Source organism: Pseudoliparis swirei, chromosome 13 (genome assembly GCF_029220125.1).
Source record: "Pseudoliparis swirei isolate HS2019 ecotype Mariana Trench chromosome 13, NWPU_hadal_v1, whole genome shotgun sequence".
In the NCBI taxonomy this organism is placed as follows: Eukaryota; Metazoa; Chordata; class Actinopteri; order Perciformes; family Liparidae; genus Pseudoliparis; species Pseudoliparis swirei.
This window is the reverse complement of record NC_079400.1, coordinates 19,037,781-19,057,464: the sequence shown is the minus strand read 5'-3', so window position 1 is coordinate 19,057,464 and position 19,684 is coordinate 19,037,781. Positions and strand designations below refer to the sequence as shown.

At 47.3% G+C, this 19,684-nt stretch overlaps 1 protein-coding gene across 1 annotated transcript; it reads right to left on the bottom strand.

Moving 5' to 3' along the window:
• Positions 1–9,481: 9,481 nt before the first annotated feature.
• ubtd1b (ubiquitin domain containing 1b) lies at positions 9,482–19,559 on the bottom strand. Its single transcript, XM_056429470.1, has 4 exons — positions 18,310–19,559; positions 10,917–11,144; positions 10,674–10,831; positions 9,482–10,597 (listed from the first exon to the last, which is right to left on the bottom strand). Exons 1-4 carry the CDS (start codon positions 18,389–18,391, stop codon positions 10,277–10,279), a joined length of 789 nt encoding a protein of 262 aa, XP_056285445.1. The 5' UTR covers positions 18,392–19,559; the 3' UTR covers positions 9,482–10,276.
• Between the last annotated feature and the right edge of the window lie 125 nt (positions 19,560–19,684).

Below are 19,684 nucleotides of genomic sequence, written 5' to 3'. Positions count from 1 at the left end.
TTTTTAGGATGTGCTAAATTACTTTGATTCTCTTTCCAGTTACGTCACCCTCTTCTTTCTTTTGCATGTAAAAGGTGCCTCGGCTGCCATCCCGCACATAACTAGTTTTGTCGGGCCACCGCAATTTAAAAAGAGAGACGGTCAAAAACATAAGATGAAAAGAAAGACGAGCAAACAACAAACAGTTACAGACATGGACGAGTCTGCGGGGGTCCATGCAGCCTTGAGGCCTTATGAGGACGCAATAACAGGGTCATTACCGGGCAGAGATGTGTGTGTGTGTGTGTGTGTGTCAGTAGGCATGTTGTGTGACTACAGTTGTGTTTTTCTGTAGGTATACACCACACGTTGTTTACTCGTCCATTCTTCACACACAATATGTTTGCAAAGTTGCTTATTAGTTTTTTTGGATCGACGACTGGCGCGTTAAATGACACGTTATAAAAAAGAAGGAAGGCGTTCTTAATGCACGCGAAATGTCGTTACAAAATTGTTGTAACTGGTCACTGGTCAAAAATGGTAATAAAAAAAAAAAGTGCAGCTCTGCTTCGCTCAGCACTGAAAGGAATCACAGTTCTGTGATGCACACGTGGCACCAGGAGCTGCCCCAAAAGCTCCCCCCCCCTCCTCTTCACACTCACACACACACACACACACCTCCCCTTCTTTGCCTTCTCACTCTTCCTGCCGCCAAAGCCAACGTGACCACTCAGGGGCAACTTGTGTGGCACAGAACCCCCCCTCCCCCCTACCATATTAACTCTTGGGAAAAACAACATTGTTCCCTTGAAGTATCCGTGTTGCCAAGCGATGAGCGGCTGGACTCTTGTCTTGTGAAGTTTAGTTTGACCCAGACGGTAAGAAGGGTTCTACCTTAACGTGTGACCCCCTGACCAGGAAGTGGAAGAACAAGATAAACAAATAGAGCAGTGTGGTCCGATACTCACACACACACACACTCACACACACACACACACACACACACACACAGAAAAGTAATGGTTCTTAAACGGTTCTTTAAAAGGTTTTGTGGTTTTACGAAAAACCATCACCTACTGAAGAACCATTTTTTTAAGGTTCATTAAAGAACTCTTTAAGGAAATGGTTCTTTAAAGAACCCTCATTTGAAAGGTCTTTGTGGAACCAGATATGGTTCCTTAAAGAACCATTTTTTAAGGTTCTTTTAGACACCTTTATAGGTTCTTTAAAGAACTCTTTAAGGAAATGGTTCTTTAAAGTTTCTTCTATGGCATCACTCTGAAGATTTTCGGTTCCAGATGGCACCTTCATTTCTCGGTACACACACACACACACACACACGCCACAAGAACAAGAACCTCAACCGTATCCATCGTTTTAAGAGTTTTGGCGAGAGCTGTCGACGCCTGGAAGTTTAAAAACACCGGAGACACGACCGCGGGACGAGGAAGTCGGCGTGATATGACCAGAACTCAGGGACCGGACGCAAGTCCCACATTCCGGGTGGGGGACGCATTAACGGCCGGGACACCCACCGTCTCCTCCTGCATCCTGTGATTTGTTTCTCATCCGACGAATAATGTGAAAACGTTCCTTTTCCAAAAATATGTTCAACGCGTGCAGCAGGCCTGGTTTGCATTCAACCCGATTATCACGCCTATTCATTTCTCATAGGGAGTCGCAAAAGGACCAGAACTCTTTTGCTCGTGAAATTTCATCCGGCGTGGACGCCATGACGACCAGAGGGGGTTTTCGGACCCTCGTGATTGTTGACCGGGTTCAAACCGCCGTGTCTTAAGGCTCTGACATGAGTACGGACTGTTTTCCTTTCGTGACCAGAGTAACGCTTAGTGGGAAACACACGGCGAGCCCACTGGGTTCACTGGTAACAACGTGGGTCAGGAGCTGTCAGCAGAAGAGGAGAGAGAGAGAGAGAGAGAAGGAGAGAGAGATAGAAGGAGAATTGGATCTGAGTGACAACATATATATTTATAGTGTGAGGACAACAAGTGTCAACAGAAAGTGTAAGTGCATGGAAAATATGATTTTACGTCATTTGTGTGGGGCCCGCACACTTTAAGTTAAATCTCACTTAATCCTGAACACACCGCAAGCAGAATCACGTATAAATACTCAGAACGCCTCATTGTTCGTGGCAGGAGTGACGTGGAATACCACTCAGCTGATTATGAGGAATAAAGACACGCTCTGTTGTTCACTCCCGAGGTCGCCTTCACACACTTTCGGTCGTCACTTTCTAAAAACTCTCACTCAGGTTCGTTCCGTTTGACAATTTGGAAAAAACTCTTCGATTTCTTGGTGAAAGTCAGAGGAGCCGACTGGGCTCACGGATCAACACACTGCATCCGGTCTATGCAAACCCTAAAACCGGAAATACGACGTGTGAACGCGACTCGTTTTGGTTGTATGGGGTATTATGTGTCCGACAATGGACGTGACCAGCGCACACTAACCTGGTAATGTCTCCACAACTTATACTTAGTTAGCTACAACAGGCCTAAACCATAAACGCACATTTAGAGAACGCATACAGGCGGAAACCTGCGGTTCTGCTGAGTGAAGCCAAAGCAGGAGTGCCCTTAAACATGCATTCTCTCTAATGGCCACCAGGGGGCGACTGCACTGGTTGTAAAATACAGTCGGATCGAATAGAAGTCTATATATGAGAAAATTACTCTACTGTGATTTATTACCACAGCAAACATTATAAATTATACAAGAGATTTATATGGCATATAACTTCCGTCGTCACATTATGTCATTTATTGTCTTTTAATGGTGTTAAAAAACGATTTAAAAAAAGAGAAATCTCACTGGTTCGTCCCGTTTCCACTAAATGTGAGCAGCGGTTTGACATTTTGCAAAATACGCTTCGATCCAATGAAATGCAGAAGTGCACTTAAACATGCATTCTATCTAATGGCCACCAGGGGGCGACTGCACTGGTTGTAAAATACAGTCTGATCGAATAGAAGTCGATATATGAGATAATGACTTTTTACCAAAAGCAAACATTATAAATTAAACAAGTGATTTAAGCATCATATAACTTCAGTCGTCACATCATGTCATTTATTGGCTTTTAATGATGTAAATACCGATTTAAAGTTATTTTTAAATGTCCACAGTTCAGAAACAGTGCCAAACTTTCGTGTTATTCCATTATTTCATGGTAATGAGGTTAAAAAAACAAACGCCACGGCGAGAAAAGTGAGAAGCTGCCACACGTTGGACTGTCGGGAGAAATCGAACCGAAACGAAAGTCCTCATTTTGGTTTTGGTAAATTCTGACACCGGTCTCCGGTTCCAGCTCCACACGGAGGAACGCTTCTCAGCGGGAGTCGTTCCATCGTCCGCCTCCGTACGACCGATCAGCGATGCTACGTTGACTTCAAGAAACCGCAGTGAGACGCCTCCTCTTCCTCGTGAGGAGGGATTTAAGGATGTGAGAAGGTCTGATTTCTTATTCAACCGTTTGTCTGACCTCCAGCTCTGGGAGAGTCTGCCTTTGATACGAGCTCATATCACATCTATCGTCTCTAATACCCTTCAGGGATCCTCCTGAGCTTCCATCCGGTGGGGTGAAAGCCTTCGAGACCGCGCCATACCCAAGGAGCCTCCTGATTGGCCGCGGCGCAGGGATTGCAAATGAGGAGATGTTCACTTGGGGGATTTAATCAGTGTGTTTTACCGACGTGGCGAGGAAGTGTCTAGGGGTCAAAGGTCAGGCCAGCCAGGCGCCTTCTGATGGCTACATTCTAGAGAGCAACGAGCTTGAAGGCGGTTGGATTGAACTGGACCAGCCATTTGTATGGTGTAGTTTTTAGGGGAAAGTATTTTTGTAGTTCTTAGTGAATACTAGTTAAGTGATTCATCCCCAGGACCATTTCCTTCCAGTCACTCCCCTAAAATCACTTCATTCTTCACTTAAATACGCACAATGCCTCACTTAAAGACACTTAAATACACACAACTCTTCACTAAATACACTTAAATACACATAGATCTTGACTTAAATACACCTAAATACACATAACTCCTCACTAAATACACTTAAATACACATAGATCTTGACTTAAATACACCTAAATACACATAACTCCTCACTAAATACACTTAAATACACATAGATCTTGACTTAAATACACCTAAATACACATAACTCCTCACTAAATACACTTAAATACACATAGATCTTGACTTAAATACACCTAAATACACATAACTCCTCACTAAATACACTAGTTGTGATACATTAGACAAAGAAAGGCCTTAAAAGACCTGAATTTCATCTTTAATTCAGACTTTAGAGGATTAAAGGAATGTAAACGTGTCGTCGGGGAAACAACACAAATTACATCGTTTGATGAAATGGATTTTCATGCTCCGGACGAATTGGTGAAGTGGTTCAGAGTCTTTATGACTTGACTCTTCTCCCTTTAATTCCACCTAAAAGTGTGTATGACACTGGTATTACATGACACACACACACACACACACACACACCGTAGCATTACGTGAGGTTTAGGGTGATTGTTGGGTAAGTGGATGAGAGTCTGGTGGGAGCAGGAATCCGGGGGGATTAGCTCTAAAGCCATCAGAACTAGTCCTCCGAGCACACACACACACACACACACACACACACACACACACACACGACCGGTCCGCCGCAATCACCGCGCTGTGAGGATTGTACCGCTAGTTAGAGACTTGTGTTATTCTGGATAAAAGCCTTGCGTAACAACCCTCTGTGTTTATCCCACTGAGAGCACACACACACACACACACACACACACACACACTCGTGGACATGACTCGTGGATGACCTCCAGGCTCCGGTAGACGGCCGTTTGGTTCGCTCACACCGAGGACACGTTAGCCGGAAAGCTAGCCAACGCATCGCCGTCCCCCCGGCGAGTGTAAATGAAAACATTAATAAAATATTCTGGATTATTTTTTAATTCTGAGCTGTTTCCCGTTTAAGGCCCGATTCAGGGAAACGGAAAAACTCGCCCGACGTCGAGTTGCGAAAGCCAATCGGCGTTGAGATGCTCCGCCGTTGGTGAATCGAACTAATATGACACATGAGCTGACTGTCATTTAGCGCGCGTCAATTAGCTTCAGCGCAGCTGTAGCACGGTAAGCTAACGGTGAGCCGAAGTGCAACCCACACACGTTTGTATTTACAGCCTAGCAATTGGGAATTTCCACGTTTGAGGGGAACGCGGCGCTCGTGTCCGGTGGGGCGAGAAGGAGATGAGCTCTACAGTTTGTATTTTGATTTTGAAACACCACTTCCTGTGGTGAGGAGTTTCCAATGTACAGCGTTTTTGAAGCTCTCATTTTTAATTCAGTGGGACAAGCTGCGGCTTTATTCACATCTTTTTTGATAGATTTTTGGACATCATGGACAAAAGGATTCATTGCATACAGTACATATATATATATATATATATTTATACATATAAATATATTTATTTGCCGATGTATTTATATATATAATATTTAATTTAATAATTTATATATACATATAAATAAAAATATGTAAATAAATAAACATATATATATATAAATATATATATATTGATTAAGGGGGAACAAAGGGCTATTTTGATATATATATATTTATAATATTAAATATTTGTATTTATATATAAATATATATATATCCACATATATTTGTTAACAGGAGACTATTTTGATATTTCTATATATGAATATTTCTATATATATATATAAATGTATATATTTGAACAGGAGGCTAAATCTTGGCCTCACTACCATTTGGAGCATCTGAGCATATTTTATAATAGTCTCCTACTGCAGTCACAATGTGCAGTTCATCAGGAGGGTTTGTGTGAATCTTTATGTGTTGTGCGTCCTGCGTTATGCGTCCACTCTGGTGGTTTTTATGCCGCATGCAGAAGAAAAAAAGTGCCAGGGGAAGAAAATTTGATCCACACATTGTGATGAGGGGAGATTTAGAAAACCGACTGACTTGAGATCAGATTACCAACCGAGGCCGGGACAGAGTAATGTCCAAACCCCGCTCGGGGTAATCCTGGGTCTGTCAGTGGGTGTGTGTGTGTGGGGGGGGGGGGGGGGGCTGACTGGGCCAGTGACCACAAACACAGCTCTGCCTGTGAAACTCCACCGTCAATAGGGGCTTTTTCCAGGTCAGGGGCTCTGACTAACCACTGGAGCAGTGGATCCATGTTTTCGGGCTTCTTCATGCCGTTCTGACCCAAATGATGCATTTAAATGTTAATATGTTTATTATAGATACATGTGGATGCCTGCAGACGTTGTAGTGTTGTAAATCTGTAGGTGGAAAGAGCGCCACCTACAGACACTCCTCTGAACGTTGAGGGGTCGACTAAGAGCCTCCAATCCCCTTAAAACCACGTCGACTGCCCAGAGCACACGGCCGGATGTCCACATGGTCAAAGTGCATTCTGGGAAATGTAGGAGCAGCTTTCTCAGCACGTCTGTCGATAATTCACTTTTTTAAGACTTGACGTGCGGCGACAAAGCTTTCTGTCTTTGTGGGGATAAAAATAAAATAAGAAATGTGGCTCAACGCTGTTTCTCGTGCAACACACACACAGAGACACACACACACACACACACACACGTAAACCATCTGATTCCGGCCTGAATTTGTTTTGGGTTCAAACACACACCGCTGTGTGTGTTCCACCTTCCCTCCTCACGCAGGAGCAGAGCACCACCTGGTGGTGAAGACACATATTTGTCTGACACTTTCTGACTCATTTGAACTTATTAGAGGACACACAAAAAAGAATTATTACAAGACAATGCTTTTTTTGTTTCGTTTTTACACACTAAAATTTTATTCAACGGTTTTAAAAACATGATTGAAGACAAAATAATCTGCCTAATAAAATGCGGGGGTGCCAATAATCATCAAGAAATCCGTGACGTCATGATTTAATACACAGACACCTGATAGAAAGACATTCGGAAAGAACAGGAAAGAGAAACAGATGCTCCGCGGGGAGGGAAAGCCTTATTGGACTGCAATGCCTTCTGGGAATTGGAGTTCTTAAAATAAAAAAAGAGAGAGAGAATAGATGTATGGAGCGGTACTGGTTGTCATGCAAGTATAACATAAATATTCCCGGCCTATTATGGCTTTTATAACCAGCTTCAGATGCAAAGTCAGTTTGACCCGTGGACCATAAAAAAAGAAAAGAAACAAAAAAACAAGTCTTACATGTGCAAGTAGAAATGCGCATACATTCTAATGAGTGCAAGACAGTGTGTGTGTGTGTGTGTTGGGGGGGGGGGGGGGGGTAAAAACAATGCATTAATGTCTTCTCTAAACATCCGGAAGAATGTGGGCTCTTAATTTGTTGTGAAGTTTCCCTTTTAGTCTTTACAAAGAAAATGAGGAGGCGGGGTTAAACTGTCGCTTAGAAGAAGAAGAAGAAGGCCGGTCTGGAGGTCGATCTGAAGGTCGTTACGCCTCCAAACAGAAGGGACCCGGGGGGGGACCTTCTGGCTACACTCTGGATATCACTCGGGAGGAGAAACCGTTGAAACTATACGACCCTCGTCAAGAGAAGATCCGATGAAGATGAAGATCCGATGAAGCTCGTGGGAAAAGGTTTTTTTGGGGAAATTTGCTACGACGCTGGACGAGGAGGTTTTCCTCCTGGAGTTGCAAACGGAGGAGGGACACCTTCAAGAAGATCCCACGAGCCCTTTTACATTGCTGCCCCCCCCCCCCCCGAAAGGCCGAGGCCCGACGACCCCCCCGACCTCCACCGCCGAGATGCCGGGAAGTTTAGATATGTACTCTCTGAAGACGACGGCTCGGAGGACAAAAAACACTTAAAATCAAATTATAATCCATATTCTCTCTTTTTTTTTTTACCGTTAGTGACATTTCTTTGATTAATACTCCGGTGCTCCGTGAAAAGCGTCCAGAACCAAACCAAACAGGAAGTGAGGTCTGCGTCGACAGGATTGCACGAGAGCGAGCGACGAGGCGACGATCGTGACGAAGAGACGCGGTGTTTTCGTTCGTATTTCAACGTCTCGGTTTTCCTCCGGCGGCTCGAGTTTCATCCGCCCTGCGCCGGCGCCGCTGGAGACGAGCGACTCGAACGCGTCCGGCGCCGGAGGAGCGCCGCGCTCTCGGGACCGGGCCGGGACGCACGCCACCAAACCAGAATCTGGATCGTCAACCTCATATCTTTATTCTGGGACGTGACCCAGATCCGACGCGCCGTGTTCCTGCTTCACGGCTTTTTGGGAGAGAACAACCGCCGTTTGAATCCCGCCGAGCTGTGAGATCAACAACAACAACAACGGGTGTTTGTTGTTTGTGCTTCAAAAAGGGTCACAGAATGATAAAAGATATAAAATACAAGAGTCCAATAAAAAAAATGCTAAAAACGTATAACGCTTCACAAGTTTAAAAGAATAATTTTGCAGCTCTAAAAAAACAAACAATTAAATAAAAATAGTTGCTCATTTTGGACACATTCCAGCAATTCTGGGAGTCGAGGTCAGATGAGCCACTGGAAACAATGGAAGCTTTAAGTTTCAGGACAGTTGGAACATCTCAGTAACTGGGGGGGGGGGGGGGCTACGAGCGGCTCGGCATGAATTCAAGGCGACTGTTTATGTTTCTTTCCTCCGGCAAGTCAACACAATTATCTTTGCTGTGCAACATCGGCCAGCAGCTCCACGGCGAGCTTCTCCTGCACGACGCCAACTCTCGATTTCTATAAGTGACGTTCCTTTAATCTAAGCAATGTCACGTGTATTAAAGAAAAGAAAAAGAAAAGTGGTTGATTTTAACAAGCAGACAGTCACCAAAATGTTCGGAGAGTTTCCCCGACGGCGTCCCTCCCGTTGCCCTCCGGACGACACGCGTCTGACACGGCGTGTATATGTATATAAAAATTGTATTTAAAATTAAAAGCTGATGGCTGTCTAGGCGTCTACTTTTAATGCTTTCCAATCATCGCATCCCTTTGAGTAATATTTTTTATATCCACACGAATGACTTCCTGCCCGCTCTATTGAGTCAACACTACGGCGCTCTGAGGCCGCTGTACCGCTCCACAGACTCCTCCCACATAAATAAAAATGCCTGTATGCTGGTAAAAAGGAATCAACCGGATCGAGCATGAAAAAAAAAAGGCAAAAGAATACTGGATTTACATTCATCGGGTGGTGATAAAAAAGTGAAGAGACTCCAGCAGGGCTGTGTTGCTGCCCCCTAGTGGACGGGGTCAGCAATGCAACTTTTAAGACCGATTATTTTTTTTCCCATACAAAATGATATGATTGACTGCAAAGCTATGACCAGGGAAACAGTCACACACACACACACACACACACACACACACACACACACACACACACACACACACACACACACACACACACACACACACACACACACACACACACACACACACACACACACACACACACACACACACACACACACACACACACACACACACACACACACACACACACACACACACACACACACACACAATGTTTTGTCTGTAAGATTCATGAACGACATATTTTTTTAAAGGCAGCGGTTATAGCTTGGATTTATCTTAGAGGTCCTGAATCTAAAAAATAAAATACAGAAGGGTCTAGTGGTAAAACTAGCGTCTTGCCGGACATTAACTTGTTTGTTTTCGTCTTGTAGAAGGCACACAAACGACCACGAAAGTATAGGAACAACCTTCAAATGTGCAAAAAAGCTCAGTTTACATTGTTTTCTTGATAACATAAAAGAAGGAGGGGGGGGGGGTCTTAATATCTCACTATCTGCCTTCCCCTTACGTTTCAGTGGAGGAGAAAAGAAGTCCATCGTAGAAATGTGCTTTAGAACAGACACCAACACCTCCGCACTGCGTCCATTGGCACTTAGTTATGAGCATTAGTGCAGATTAAAAAGAAAAGAGGGCGGAGTCAGCAGCACGACGTCCAGAAGGCCGCACGACAAGAAGTTCTGCTTTAGACTGGAGACGGTTCAGAGAGACGAGAGGACGAGGACCTCCGGAGTCAGAGCGGTGGCTGGACTCACGCTAAAGAGCCGCCGCCGGGAAACACAACGAGGAACGAGAGACGCGCGTTCACGAGTTCCTCCCCAAAGTCGCTTCGCCTTTGATTCAACGACGGATGTCAACAACAAAAACCCAGAAGTTCTCCAGCAGTCGGAGGCAACGCCGTCTTTTAGTGTTGGCCGCCTACCACCAAACCTCTGCGTCCTCGGTCATTCAGACGCAGGCGAGGAGGCGGCGGTGGCGGCGGGCGTGATGGTGGTGGTGGTGGTGGCGGCGCCGGCGGTGGGGGTGGTGGCGGGCGACAGCTTGGGCTGGAGGGCCAGCGGGTTGACGATGACCTGGATGACAAAGTCCTTCTGGATCTTGGTGTCCTGCAGCCGCGTCTTGTCCGTCAGCAGCTTGCCGGAGAAGAACCAGCGCTGGTGGGCGGCGTCGATGTCCTCCTGCGCCTGCAGCTGCTTCTTCAGCAGCCCGATGGTGTCGGCCATGCTGGCGCTGAGGCGCAGGTCCGTGCCCGTGGACAGGCGCACCTGAAACAGAGCGGGATTCGTCGGTTACCTTTCACAGACACGCGGCTCGAGTCTCGGCGGGCGCTCGCCACGGCACCTTGAGCTGGAACTCCTTCTTGGGCGCCGCGGGCAGCTCGGGGCTATCGCCGGGGTCGTCGTCGCCGCGCTCCGAGATGAGGTTGACGGGCGGCGCCAGGCAGTACACGGGCAGCTGGTAGCGGTTCCCCAGTTCGTCGTAGCACTCGGCGAGAGTTCCTGGAGAGTCGAAGACAAAAAACATGTCGGGTTTTTTCTTCTTTCCGACGGGTCGAGAGCCGCCGCGCCTCGCGCCCGGCCTCACCGTGCGGCAGCGTGATGCTGGCGCCGTCCACGATGGCCTGGGCCAGCTCGTGGTCGCTGCCCTCCAGGGCCACGGACGCCGCCTTCAGGGCGTCCCAGATCTCCTTGCGGCCCTCGAAGGCCGGCGCCGTGTCCCAGAACTCGTCCCGCTTGCTGCGCAGCTGGCCCTCCGTCATCGGGTAGTCGCTCTTCCACTTGGGCCGGTCTTTCTTCAGCGGCTCGTTGCGTCCTGCGTGGGGGGGGGGGGGGGGGGAGAGAGAGAGAGAGAGAGAGAGAGGTCAAAAGTGGTGCAGTCCCCGGGAAAAAATATGATATATCAATATATATATCGTTTACGAAGCCGTCAGCAGAGACACGCTCGCCGTCACCGGAGAGCGTCGCGCCTCGCCCTCGACACGACGTCACGCTCATCTGAAACCAGGAGTTTGCAGTATGCATGAAGGCCGGACTCTTCCTTGTCGCCGTGGCAACGCTCATCACCAGGCAGTAGCAACACAAGGGCAGCCGGGCTCGTCTCTTAGTGGAGGGCCGAGGGCCACATGTACAAAGACGACAAGCCGGACTCAGGTCACTCACATTTATAAACTAGGGCAAAAGGGCAAACTGCGCCTAAGAAATATAATTGTGCCTCTGATGTCACGAGGAGATGATAATAAGAATTTCGATAATTTAATAGCGTTTTGTTTTTGTTCTTTGTGTGTGTCCTTTCTGTACTGCCTGGTGGGTAGGGTACACAAAAAGAAAACTAAAAATATAATTTATTATTATAAAAACAGAGAAATAAATTATAATTGTTAATAGTTGTTTAGAAAAAAGTAACAACAAATGACCACAAAGAAATAAGAATAACATTTTATATGATTGTCGGATTTATGTTTTCTGTCACTTTGAATTTGTAGACTATTGCCCAATAGTCTTATTAGTGCCGAATTGTCTTATTATTGCCATTTCTATGACAATTGCTCATGTACTAGAAGCCTAAATAAGTATATTTATTATTGTTGTGTTATATCACAAAATTGCCCCATCAAAAATATGTTTATTTCCAACCCTGAGTTCTGATCGCCATCCGGCAGTTAAACATCTAAACAATCACGACCAACTTCATATATTTCCAAGCCGCTGAGAAGCCGAGCTGCCGCTCACTGAGGGACAGAAACAAAGGAGGAGCAGCGAAGGAGACGGCACACAACCGAGAGGATGGATTTCTGTTCTAACTAATTATTTATAGGGCGAGCGGCTTAGGGGGCGTAACTGTGAGGACACAGAGGGGGGGGGGGGGCTTCGTCACTACCACTCAGCCAAAGTGGTGAAGACATGCGGCGTCTGCAAGAACGACGAATTGGGTTTAAAGTACAAAGTCCGTCCCAAATGTGGTCCAGATACAAGACCCACGGGTACACGCGCCACATCGGCGCGGTGTGTGTGTGTGTGTGTTCTCATGTTGTTCCCAGAGCAAAAATCACAAGAGCTGAACTTAAGCCTCTTAAACTGCGACACAAGCGGCTTGCACCTGTGTTCTCATGTTGTTCCCAGAGCAAAAATCACAAGAGCTGAACTTAAGCCTCTTAAACTGCGACACAAGCGGCTTGCACCTTCCACCAAAAAAAATTCCTCGTTTGTTTGTGAAAACATTCATTCTTTGGCAATAAACCTGTTTCTGATTCTGATTCTGATTCTGATTGCGCTTCATTTTAATTATCAATTACACACACACACACACACACACACACACACACACACACACACACACACACACACACACACACACACACACACACACACACACACACACACACACACACACACACACACACACACACACACACACACACACACACACACACTTCCTCACCGATGATAAACTTTAAATAAAGGCGTGAAATCACAGCGCCACAGAAAGAAAGTGGCCCGTGACGCCAAGGAAGTGATTCACCAAACCAGGCGGCGTGGGGCAGGACGGACGTGTGGCGCGACGGCCGGGGATACGAGGCGTCACGGGGTCCTCACAACGACACGCCCAGCAGGCAGAGGTGGCCGTTAGAGGATTACCTGTGTCTGGGAACAGAAGACGTTCCTTTGGCCCCTGCAAACGGCCTCCAGCGACACAAACCCAACTCCTGTGTAACTTAACGAAGGGCCAGACTGCATTCAGACACACTAAAGCACAGGTGTCCAACACGAGGCCCGCGGGCCGAATGCGGCCCGCCACATCATTTTATGCGGCCCCCGACGGCTTGAAAGACACATGATCACCTTTATATCCTGTGCTTTTATTTTGAAGGTTTCAATTGAAATTGATTTGTGTTCTAATATTAGAGAAATGTTCTTGTGTACACTATTTCTACTCGCAAATAAACAATTATCAAATGCAAAGAGAGTTATCTAACAGTTTTTTCCTTTCTGGCCCGTCACAGAAGATTAGGAACACGGCATTATTTAATTCAGTCACCGCTAATAACAAAAACCACGTCTACTTTATAGTCCACCTCTCAGACCAGGTACCTCTATAGTCCCACTCTCAGACCAGGTACCTCTATAGTCCACCTCTCAGACCAGGTACCTCTATAGTCCACCTCTCAGGACCAGGTACCTCTATAGTACCCCTCTCAGACCAGGTACCTCTATAGTCCACCTCTCAGGACCAGGTACCTCTATAGTCCACCTCTCAGGACCAGGTACCTCCATAGTCCACCTCTCAGACCAGGTACCTCTATAGTCCACCTCTCAGGACCAGGTACCTCTATAGTCCACCTCTCAGACCAGGTACCTCTATAGTCCACCTCTCAGGACCAGGTACCTCTATAGTCCACCTCTCAGGACCAGGTACCTCTATATTCCACCTCTCAGGACCAGGTACCTCTATAGTCCCCCTCTCAGACCAGGTACCTCTATAGTCCACCTCTCAGGACCAGGTACCTCTATAGTCCCCCTCTCAGGACCAGGTACCTCTATAGTCCACCTCTCAGACCAGGTACCTCTATAGTCCACCTCTCAGGACCAGGTACCTCTATAGTCCACCTCTCAGACCAGGTACCTCTATAGTCCCCCTCTCAGGACCAGGTACCTCTATAGTCCACCTCTCAGGAGCAGGTACCTCTATAGTCCCCCTCTCAGGACCAGGTACCTCTATAGTCCACCTCTCAGACCAGGTACCTCTATAGTCCACCTCTCAGACCAGGTACCTCTATAGTCCACCTCTCAGGAGCAGGTACCTCTATAGTCCACCTCTCAGGACCAGGTACCTCTATAGTCCACCTCTCAGACCAGGTACCTCTATAGTCCACCTCTCAGGACCAGGTACCTCTATAGTCCACCTCTCAGACCAGGTACCTCTATATTCCACCTCTCAGGACCAGGTACCTCTATAGTCCACCTCTCAGGACCAGGTACCTCTATAGTCCCCCTCTCAGGACCAGGTACCTCTATAGTCCACCTCTCAGACCAGGTACCTCTATAGTCCCCCTCTCAGACCAGGTACCTCTATAGTCCACCTCTCAGGACCAGGTACCTCTATAGTCCCCCTCTCAGACCAGGTACCTCTATAGTCCACCTCTCAGACCAGGTACCTCTATAGTCCACCTCTCAGGACCAGGTACCTCTATAGTCCACCTCTCAGACCAGGTACCTCTATAGTCCCCCTCTCAGGACCAGGTACCTCTATAGTCCACCTCTCAGACCAGGTACCTCTATAGTCCACCTCTCAGGAGCAGGTACCTCTATAGTCCCCCTCTCAGGACCAGGTACCTCTATAGTCCACCTCTCAGACCAGGTACCTCTATAGTCCCCCTCTCAGGACCAGGTACCTCTATAGTCCACCTCTCAGACCAGGTACCTCTATAGTCCCCCTCTCAGGAGCAGGTACCTCTATAGTCCACCTCTCAGACCAGGTACCTCTATAGTCCACCTCTCAGACCAGGTACCTCTATAGTCCCCCTCTCAGGACCAGGTACCTCTATAGTCCACCTCTCAGACCAGGTACCTCTATAGTCCCCCTCTCAGGACCAGGTACCTCTATAGTCCCCCTCTCAGGACCAGGTACCTCTATAGTCCACCTCTCAGGACAGGTACCTCTATAGTCCCCCTCTCAGGACCAGGTACCTCTATAGTCCACCTCTCAGACCAGGTACCTCTATAGTCCACCTCTCAGACCAGGTACCTCTATAGTCCACCTCTCAGACCAGGTACCTCTATAGTCCCCCTCTCAGACCAGGTACCTCTATAGTCCACCTCTCAGACCAGGTACCTCTATAGTCCACCTCTCAGACCAGGTACCTCTATAGTCCACCTCTCAGGACCAGGTACCTCTATAGTCCACCTCTCAGACCAGGTACCTCTATAGTCCACCTCTCAGACCAGGTACCTCTATAGACCCCCTCTCAGGACCAGGTACCTCTATAGTCCACCTCTCAGACCAGGTACCTCTATAGTCCACCTCTCAGGACCAGGTACCTCTATAGTCCACCTCTCAGACCAGGTACCTGCTCCAAGAGTAAATATCTGAGCCGTTACGAGTCAGCAGACATACCGACATTTTCTTTTGTTTGTTTTTAAATCCCTCTGGGGATGTGACGCGAAACCTGTATTTTAAAAGTTATTCTCAACCACGGTTCGTTTTTTTTGGGCAAATTGACACGTCTAAATGTACTCAAGAATACACATAAAACAAACACGCCAGGTGACGTGCGGTTGTTGCCAACACGGCCACATGCAGTGGCACAAAAACACATATATGATTTTGTTTTTAACAAACAGGAAAGTGACGTGGGAGACAACCCGATGTCAGTAAACGCTCCAACATGTGCAGTGAGAAATATGACCGTACACATGAGTAACAGGGGAGGGTACGCAGAATGTGTATTTTTGGGGCTTATTCACAGCCCAGTTTATCTTTACCTTCGCATTGAAAATGTGGAAGGTTTTGTTTTGATCGCCGTATATTTATTTATTTATTTGTATGCGTGTTATTCGCTTAACTCAAAAAGTATTAAACCGAATCGCATGAAATTTGGTGGGATGATTGGTTATTATCTGGGGACCATTTGATTATATTTTGGGATCGATCGGGTTAAAGGTCAAGGTCAAGGTCATGAAAAGGCCAACATCTTCTTTTTACGATAGCACGGTCATTTTGTATCCAATTGGCATGCAACTAATGCCAACATGTTCATAATTCAATGCCCAATCTTGTGATATGCGAAGGTATGCGCTCTACAGAGTGCCCGTTCTAGTTTGTTTATGTTTTCTTTTTCTCGTTTATTTTGAAAAGGTCAAAAGAGACTCATGAAGGAAAATAAAGGAATGTCGTTCTAGCGATGGCACATGAGCTGCTGCTCGTCTCACGAGGGCGTGTCGAACAGGGCCGTCCCGTTAGAGGAGCCGGCGGCTGACGCAGCCGGGCATGGCGGGACTTGTTCCGTTTCACTCGGAGCGTGGCGGAGCAGGGAGTAGTCTGTTGATACCAATCAGGGCTGGGAAAATACCAAGCGCCACTGCCTTGGGAGCCTTGGCTGTGAAGGCTTGAACTGTAAATATCCATCCGACGGCCACGTTGGCAGGAAACACAGAAACACTCATTATTTTTGACGGTCTTATTCTAAAAAAATAATAATAATCTATATCAGATGTTCGTTTTGGAACGGGCCGACGCCAAACGTCCGACTCCCCGACTCTAATGCCCGCAATTTGGAATCGTTCCCCAAAACGTCCTTTCCTTCACGACGTGAAGTCGAGACAATCCCTTTACGGGAAAAAGAAGAAAAAAAAGGCCGACTGAAGAATGCTGGAAGAAATTAAGGGGACAGAACCTGCCTCCAAATGAGTACCAGACTCTCTGAACAGAGGGAACGCCGTCACCAACTAAATCATTTCCACCATTTTGCTTTGGAGTGAAGCAATATCTCTTGCAATTGTTTAACTGCTGGAGTGTCTGGTACGACTGACCAACTCGCTGACCCCCCCCAGCAGAGAGATGGCCACATCTCAGAAGTGGCCTCGGGGTTGTTTCCCATCATAATGCAGATGTATTATTCATGCTGTAGGTCTGTTACTCCTGTAATAATCATGAATGGACGATAAGCAATATCATCAACATTGTCCAAGAGAACAACAAATGCGGCGGCGTGCTCGTGTTTATCTTAGGGGGAAAAAAGATGCTATCTTGTGGGAAGGTGAGTAACTGATGGGTGCGACCGCTCCAAAGTGAACAATCCACACAATCAGCAACTCGGAGGATCAATGTTACCCCCGGTTACAGCTCCCGCTTGGTCACTCCACCCGCATTAAAGCTCTGGTGCATTGTGGGCGTTCACCCAGTCGCCACACTGCCACTTGTACAACGTGAATTAAAAACCGCAGTCGGCCCGACGAGCTCGCCGGTGTTGGGTTGAAATTATTGGGTGAGAGAATTGCACGACGGCCTCCGTGGAGATGCAGATGTCGGGCACAAAATAAAAAGTAGAAGTGTGAGAGAATTTGGCTGTAATCTCTGTGTTGATAGAGGGTCGTCACACACACCAACAATTATGAATACAAGCAGGACCCTGGTGTATTGGCCTGCAGTGCACACAGACATGGATGTGTGGATTCAGACACACAGGTGTAACTGCATTTACAAAACAAAGAACGAAGCTCCAGACTCCAGACAAATGTCCTCATGCGTTATTTGCAGTTTATTTCGATATCTAAATCATTCCAGACACATTGGGCTGAGCGTGCAGGTAAAGAGATAAAAGTCAGTCTTTTTTCCGACAAAACCTTGAATAATATAGACTATATCTGGAGTAAAACACAGATTAGCACTTCAGTGGCACTTTAATGGCTCTTATTATGGTACTTTTGTAGTTCGTCTATGTTGAGGAAATGTTACTTTCTGTATTCTTGTTGTTCTTAGTTTGTACTCTAGGTTGATGCACTTATTGTAAGTCGATGTGGATAAAAGCCGATGCTAAATGACATGGAATGTGATGGAATAAAAACAGATTAGCACTTCAGTGGCACTTATTTATAGTATTACGTATGGTATTACTTATGGTATTTGTGTAGCTTGGATTCTTGAAGAGAAATGTTACTTTCTTGATTCTTGTAGTTCCGAGTTTGTACTCATGGTTGATGCACTTATTGTAAGTCGCCTTGGATACAAGCGTCTGTTAAATGACGTGTGATGTAATGTAATACGAATCCTGATCATGGAGAATGACCACTCGAGAGCCAATGCACCAAACAGTCCTCTGGACCTTCTTCTGTTTGGCAGCAGTCAAGTTTGTCCACAGAATAATAATAAAAAAAGGTGAAACCCCAAATCACAAGAGGCCACTTGAGATGCATCCGAGTGAAATGCAGCTGGAGACAGAGAGCCATGAGTTGGGATGCAAAACACAAAGTGCTGCTCTTACCTCCTCGGCCGCCGTTCCTGGACGAGCCTCGGCTCTGCGTGTCCTCCCAGCCTTCCCAGTATCTCCCCACACATCCGCCCATGGCGAGAGGGCTGCAGAGTCGTTTCCACGGGGCGCAGTAAACTAGCTGAAGAGGGGGCCCATCGCGGCAGGAGACGATGAACGAGGTCCGATGGAGAGAGGACGGGTCGCGGGTCCGATAGAGAGAGGACGGGTCGCGGGTCCGATAGAGAGAGGACGGGTCGCGGGTCCGATAGAGAGAGGACGGGTCGCGGGTCCGATAGAGAGAGGACGGGTCGCGGGTCCGATGCAGAGAGGACGGGTCGCGGGTCCGATGCAGAGAGGACGGGTCGCGGGTCCGATAGAGAGAGGACGGGTCGCGGGTCCGATGCAGAGAGGACGGGTCGCGGGTCCGATAGAGAGAGGACGGGTCGCGGGTCCGATAGAGAGAGGACGGGTCGCGGGTCCGATGCAGAGAGGACGGGTCGCGGGTCCGATGCTGCGGCGCCTACAGGTCACCCGTGGCGGCGAAGACGGGGACACTTGGATGCTTAATAGCAACGAGTGCATATATAACTATATACGTGTATGTATATAGCGTTATATATATTTAAATATAGGCTTTATACGCGTTTCCGCTCCTCATGTATCGGTGCTGTTCGACTGTGACGCGACCCCACAAGATACCAAGCTCGTGGGCCCCCGCACAAACGTCAACTAACAGCGTGTCAAATCGGCAACATCTACCAAACCGGTTGTTTTAACCGTTAGGACGTGAACCGCGACATGTCAGCTGTTCACCTCGCCCGTTAAGTTGCGCTAGTCGTGAATTGGGAAGTCCGGCATTCCTTCCTCAGCTAACAAGCTAACGTGGCTAACAGCTAGCTACCACAACATCAGTTCAACACAAACTTCCGCGCACTCGTGACGGTTCGCACGTTTCCCCCGTACGCGGTCGGTAGTTATGATTCCTCCCGGGACATCCGTGTCAATTCTTTGACGGTGTTTTTAAGATTGTCTTTCTTTTAATCCCCCACCAAAAAAACAAAAAACGTTACTCCCCCTCTCCGCTGGTGAAAGGTGACGAGCGGTGGATCCGGAGCTCGCGCAGACGAACTTTTTTTCTTCTTCTGCTTCTTCTTCTTCTTCTCACGCCTGCGCGTAAGCGCCCAGGCAGGTGCTGGGTTCTCTGACGTCAGGACGAAAAGCAGTTAAACTCGACACCGGCGGGAGGTATCGCATCGCTGTTACGTGCGGCTTCTATGTTTCTTTGCTTTGAGTTACACGTTTGACGAGTCGTTTTAAACTGGAGGTTGTACACTGTGCCTCGGTGTGAGGGGGAGAGGTGGCGTCAAGAACTAGCTCACGTCACTAA

What these genes read in the sequence shown, in the direction of transcription:
- ubtd1b (XM_056429470.1), bottom strand. Translation starts at nt 18,391, where the DNA reads ATGGGCGGATGTGTGGGGAGATACTGGGAAGGCTGGGAGGACACGCAG. An exon ending in CAGCATCACGCTGCCGCACG is followed by an intron (nt 10,832 to 10,916) that starts GTGAGGCCGGGC and finishes TCGACTCTCCAG; the next exon opens with GAACTCTCGCCGAGTGCTAC. An exon ending in AGAAGGAGTTCCAGCTCAAG is followed by an intron (nt 10,598 to 10,673) that starts GTGCCGTGGCGA and finishes GCTCTGTTTCAG; the next exon opens with GTGCGCCTGTCCACGGGCAC.